This window comes from Trametes versicolor (genome assembly GCF_000271585.1).
Source record: "Trametes versicolor FP-101664 SS1 unplaced genomic scaffold TRAVEscaffold_7, whole genome shotgun sequence".
NCBI classification, from domain to species: Eukaryota; Fungi; Basidiomycota; class Agaricomycetes; order Polyporales; family Polyporaceae; genus Trametes; species Trametes versicolor.
This window is the reverse complement of record NW_007360327.1, coordinates 1280193-1286192: the sequence shown is the minus strand read 5'-3', so window position 1 is coordinate 1286192 and position 6000 is coordinate 1280193. Positions and strand designations below refer to the sequence as shown.

General features: G+C 56.7%; 2 protein-coding genes across 2 annotated transcripts; one reads left to right on the top strand and one right to left on the bottom strand.

Annotated features, from left to right (window-relative positions):
- Nucleotides 1-849: 849 nt before the first annotated feature.
- TRAVEDRAFT_126458 (acyltransferase ChoActase/COT/CPT) lies at nt 850-3338 on the top strand (the record flags this gene model as incomplete). Its single annotated transcript, XM_008041511.1, has 9 exons — nt 850-1096; nt 1153-1396; nt 1450-1490; nt 1535-1839; nt 1899-2448; nt 2526-2716; nt 2806-3038; nt 3098-3135; nt 3190-3338. 9 exons carry the CDS (start codon nt 850-852, stop codon nt 3336-3338), a joined length of 1998 nt encoding a protein of 665 aa, XP_008039702.1.
- A 296-nt stretch (nt 3339-3634) lies between these two features.
- On the bottom strand, nt 3635-5942 carry TRAVEDRAFT_150065 (P-loop containing nucleoside triphosphate hydrolase protein; the record flags this gene model as incomplete). Its single annotated transcript, XM_008041510.1, has 9 exons — nt 5553-5942; nt 5335-5490; nt 4859-5282; nt 4638-4809; nt 4321-4589; nt 4179-4271; nt 3972-4129; nt 3748-3919; nt 3635-3693 (listed from the first exon to the last, which is right to left on the bottom strand). Coding segments are annotated over exons 1-9 (1833 nt in total), but the record flags the coding sequence as incomplete, so codon positions are not given.
- Nucleotides 5943-6000: the final 58 nt, after the last annotated feature.

Genomic DNA, 6000 nt, shown 5'->3' with positions numbered 1-6000 from the left:
GATGGACATAGGGCGCACCCGGTGAAATGTACTCACCGGAGGGAAGGAAGGCCCGTCTGTCGGGAATTAGTAGGAGGATATATGCGCTAAAGCGGGACAAAGACAGCGTGTTGATCGTATGCAAGATGGGATATTATGGCGACAAGGAGCGTAGTGATCGTCCGGGTTTGGGGAGTTCTATCAGCGCGAGGAGCAGTGCGCGCGTGTTGGTGGCTGGCCTTGCCTGGTGGCGCTATTGATATCTAGGACTACGATCGACTGATGCTCAGCGTGAGGATGCATAGAAGGTTATTATGACATACGCGTCGTCGCGATGAGACCGGAATTTGAAAGAGTGGGCGGCTGGGGGTGGTAGCCAAGTCGATGCAGGGGGGCGACCGGTCGTCAATGTCCGCGAGGGGTGGCTTGGCGGCGTGCTCGGGTGGTATCTTGCGTATTCGTGCGCGCTGAGTAGCGTCGAGGTCGTGGCGGCCCAGGCGGGGGGCGCGCGGGGATCGGTGGTGGTGGCGGGAAGAGAAGAGGGATAAGGAGGGATTGGAGTGGACGCGCTCGGTGCTCGCGATTCGCGCAACGCGAGCCACGCGCGCGCGACGCGTGACGCGCCCACACGTGATCCCCGTTCCTTCTGTGACGTCGATCCTGGCCGACTCGGTCCGTCCCTGAGCTTCCTTTGCCGCTCAGTGCAGCGTCCAAGTCGCGCAACTTGAGTTCTCTTCCTCGGCACCATCCGACATAGCCCGGTCTGACGCTGGCTGGCTGGTGTCCCACTCGGTCGAAAATGCCTGGCAACCCTCTGCGCATATAACCTAGATGCTCCCTTTGCTCGCTCGTCGCACTTTCAGGCCTCTCATGCAGGCTCCCGTTCTCTCTGCTCAGACTAGGGCTGCTTCCCGGACCTCTACGCCTTCTTTACCTCGTCTGCCTGTGCCCGATATGCACACGACGCTCCAGAAGTACCTGAGGTCTCTTGAGCCCATCCTTTTGGAGGATGAAGCACGTGGAGGCACCGACTTCAGGACTGCTTACGCCGCGCGCGTGAAGCTCGTGGAGGATTTTGAGCACGGATTGGGCCCTACATGTCAGGAGAGGCTGCAAGGTCAGTACCTAATGACGCCTATGGCCTACCGGAGTGCCTATCTCTCGCTATCATAGAACTCAACAAAAACTCGCCCAACAACTGGCTGGACGACGGTATATGGCTCAAGAAAGCATACCATGAATGGCAAGCCCCACTCATCGTCAACTCGAACTGGTGGTTAGCCTTGGGGGACGATCCTGTCATTCCTTCCTCCGTCCGTTTCCCCACGAGCACAGTCGACCACTGCACACTATGGCAAATCCGGCGAGCTGCATGGCTTGCGCATCGTGTTCTAGACTTCAAAACGCGATTGGAACGGTTAGTTTTTCCAGTGGCAGAGTAGGTCATTATGATATTGAATAGCTCTCCAGGCAAGAGCTCTACCCAGATACGACGCGAACAGGCACGCATCGTACATGAAGTTCGTCTTGGACCCACAGCGCTGACACCAACCAGGTCTTTGGTTCCGTCACTCGGCCCTGCAGGCGTTCAACACTTGCCGCATCCCTCAGCGCGAATGTGACCGTTTCCTGCCGCGTCCGACCGCGTCCGACTCGGACGGCCGCAAGATACTGGTCATGGTCGCCGACTGGATGTATGCGGTCGAAGCTATCGCTCCCAGCGGCGACCCCATACCTGCTGCGGCGATTGAGAGAAGGTTGCGTGCTATAGTCTCCGATGCAGAATCCCGCCAGAAACGAGGAGAGTGTGCAGTTCCTTTGAGCGTACTCACGACAGACGACCGGGATCGCTGGGCAGACGTGCGTCTTTGACCGCAATTGTCTCCCTCACGCATACATTGACCTTGAACACGGCGTAGAACCTCGCACACCTCTTGTCCCTCTCGCCTGCCAACCGCTCCATATTCACCACGATCACGAACAGCGCCATTGCCGTCAGCTTAGACAACTACGCTTACGACCTCCCCAAGTCCCAGCGCACGTCCGACCCAGACCTCACCGCGCACCTGCACAACATCCGCTCCGGCCACAACGACCGTCCGGGACACAACAGGTGGTACGACAAGGCATTCACGCTCATCGTCGAGGCGAACACGCGCGCAGGCGTCCTCGGGGAGCACTCGCCGGTTGATGCACTAGTGCCGAGCATCATTGCGGACTATGCGATCGTGCAAGGGGTGGACGAGGCCGCGTTCCCTAGCGCCCTCCATGCCGACGATTCCTCGGTGCAGTCTGGAGACGCTGCCGGAGGCTATCTTGTGAGCGGATGGGAACGTCTGGACTGGGTTGTGGATGCGAAGATCGAGGCCGAGTGCGCCGAGGCGGCTCGGAGGGCAAAAGCGATCGTCGATGACTCGGACAATGACGAGCTCGTGTTCGACGCATACGGGGTTGACTGGATCAAGGAAGGTGCGCCTCCACCTCCGTCTACCCATATCTGTCACCCACACCCTCCGTCGAGCTGTGCTAACCATCACGCCTGCTAGCCCGCCTGCCGCCCGACGCGTACATCCAGATGGCGTTGCAGCTCGCATGGTACCGCACGCGCGGGGAGTTCACCGCGACGTACGAGACCGCGCTCACGCGGCTCTTCAAGCACGGCCGCACCGAGACGATCCGCACGCTCTCGACTGACAGCCGCGCGTGGGTCCTCGCCATGGCAGATCCGTCCACCTCCGTGAGTTTGCGTCGTTCCTCTCTCGTCGGCTGTCACTGATATATCTTTGTTTGACTCACTCTCCTTCATATGCGCTCGCGACACGTCAGAACGACACGCGCTTCGTGCTTCTCCAGCGCGCACTGCAGACACACTCGCAGCTGACGCGCGAGGCGGCCACCGGGCGCGGGATCGACCGCCACTTGCTCGGGCTGCGGCTCATGCTCCGCGCGGACGCGGGCGAGCACCATGCACTCTTCGAGGACGAGCTCTTCGCACGGAGCCAGGAGTGGAAGCTGAGCACGAGCGGCCTCAGTGCAGGGTACCAGTTCCGTGGGACCGGGTATGTGTGCTCTGCCATAATGTGGGGTGGTATCACTGACATGGTGGATTGGGATGCAGGTTTGGGGCTTCATATGAGGACGGGTACGGGATCAACTGTGAGTGCATTAGTGTGTCTGTGTCTGATGTATGGCTTATATCTGGATGGGTAGACATGCCTGCACCTGACCTTATTAGGTTTGGCATTGAGTCCAAGCACTCCTGTTCAAAGACAAGCACACAGGGTTTCAAGACAGCAATTGCTGATGTGCTAGAGAATATGAGGACACTATGCACACCTACTTTACAAGCACATTTATAGACACACTGTAATATTCACACCACCACTCAAATAGCAATCCACATCATCATGATTGACAGCATTGGGGGACACATACAACAGGGTTTCCAAGCATACAAGTACATTCCTACATAGTCATTTCAGGCCTCCTCCACAGTGATGTGCTCAGGGTTGACCCAGACTGAGTCACCCCATTTAGCTGCCATGCGTCCAACCAAGGTGTTAGCTGCCCTCTCCCAAACAAAGTTCCAGGAGGTGATGATGTACATGCCCCGCTTGCAGCGGGTGAGCATGACATTGGTGCGGCGGTAGTCGTCAAGGAAGCCAAGGCCCTTGGAGCGCACCAAAGACACAATGACAAAGTCTTTCTCATTTCCTGCAGGGGTGCTTAGTAACAACAGGATGAGGAGAGCAGGATAGTTGTGCGCACCTTGGAAGGAGTCCACATTGAAGCACTTGTCCTGCCAGACAAGGCCAGACTCCTTCATCTCCTCCTCAAGGAAGCTGCGCTGGGCATCGTAAGGGGTGATGATGCAGTACTCCTTTCCCTCACTCTGGAGCTTCTCAGCTATTTTAAGTGCTGTAGCTCTCTCTGCAGGATTCTGGGACACAACTATCAGCTAGGCCACATATAGAGGTTGAGGAAGCACTCACATGCCAGCTGGTCTCCTGTCTCTTCTCCTCAGACTCATCAACATGGACAAACCAGCAGGAAGGGGTTTCATAGGGCACAGGGTGTTCAGGGTTGGACTGGAGCTGGCTGTCATAGACAACCTCAGAGACGACATCTCCAATCAAGGGAGGCATGCGGTCTAAGGCCAGGCTGTCAGCAAATGTGGAGGAGAGCAGACAGGGGCTTACACTGGATGCTGAGGAAAAGGGCTGTAGGACGCAGGTGCTCAATCTCAAAGACACTCTTCATGTACTCAGAGTCCTCTGCACCATAGGGAGGCACTGCAGGTGGGATAAGCATCATGACTGGGAGGGTGTAAGGGAAACTCACATTGCTTGTCATCCCCAATCATGCACAATTTATAAATGGAGGGAAAGTTCTGGAGGGGTGCTACATAGCTGCCAAGGGTGATCTGACTGGCCTCATCAACCACAACTATCTTGATTGGGTTGACACTGGTGAAGATGTGCAAGTGTGGATGGGCGAGCATGGAAAGGGTGCAGAGAAAGACAGGGACCCGTGGAGGCTGACGACGTGCCCTCTTGAATTCACCCGAAGGGATGATGTTCTTGACGATGCGTTCATAGAGGTGCTCATGCCTGCAAATTGATTAGCTCATATATAACATAGACATAGAGGGTACATACCAGCCGACATGAAAGTCTTTGGACACTAGAAGCTTCCAGTTGTCGAAGCCGACATCGGCGAGTTTCTCGGCGATGTTCTTGACTGCAATATTGGATTGCGCTACCAGCCATATGCCAGTCACCCCAGCGGAAACCGCTGAAGTAACGAAGGCTGCTATGACGGTGGTCTTGCCTGTAGCACAAGTGTCAGAGAAGCTATCACATGGCAAAGATAGACGTACCTGTTCCAGGGGGACCCTGGATAATAGTTGTACGGGTGTCATTGGTGTTGGAAAGCATGGCCTCCACAGCGAGCTGCTGGGAGTCATTGAGAGGGCGGAGTGAGACAATGGGCGGGATGGTGTCAGAGGTAGGGAAGGTCTCGGGCCAGGCGAAGTCATCGGAAGGCTGGAGCATATGCTGAAGGAAGGGGTTGCTGAGGGGGTTGTGCTTGCCTTGCAAGGCACCGAGCATCGTGGACGCCCGCGCCCTGTCGGCATTAGTTGGCCCATCCCGTCCCTGGGTTACAATGGAGGTGATCTTCCTGCCAGCGAGGTTTATGTTGGTCTTGAGCAAGGTGTCGCGCCCGACAACCTCGTTGACTTTGGCGTTGATGGTTATGTCGAGTCCAGTCTGTGGGTCATGGACGGTGACCTTCTGGGTCCTCTGCCCAGCTGTACATCAGCGTGTGTACACATGATGGCGTACGTGAACTTACTTCAGACATCCTGATGCGGTTCTGGAAACGGTCGGACTTGAGGTGAGCCGTACCGTGATGGGCGCCCACGGCGTGGTATTCATGTGTAGTGACGGTGGGGGCATTGTGGGCCAGGCGGTTCTCGCCGTGTTCGAGCTGTGCGTATAGGCCAAGTTGCTGAAGAGTTGTATGTGTTTTGATTAGATCACCGAGTGAGCACTAAATTAGTGACGACACACCATTTCCGTCATAGCTTCAGTGTTGATCGCATGTGCACCCTGGAAGACATCCTCCATACTGGGATAGTTCGGGAGACACTGGGCGACCCAGGCTTGGAGTGCGAAGGCGTTCGTGCGCTTCGAGTCCAGCGTCGAGCTCTCAAAGGTTGCCAGGACGTTCTCCTCCATGACGGAAATGTCGTCGCCGGCGGCGAGCTTGATCGCCTCGAGTGGCTCGCGATCACGGTCTTTCCCGCAGGCGTCCTGGATATCCACGCCGTTGCGGACGCGCAGACCCTGATCGACGAAGAGAGCTATCGCGAGCTTGTTGAAGTCGAACGCGAGCAGCATGACGTCCGGGTTGCAGAGAACTTGAGATGAGAGGACCCCACGGCCCTGGTACGCGGCGGCACCCTTGCCCTTGGCGTGAAATTGGATGATGATGACCTTGGTGCGTACCGCGAGTGCG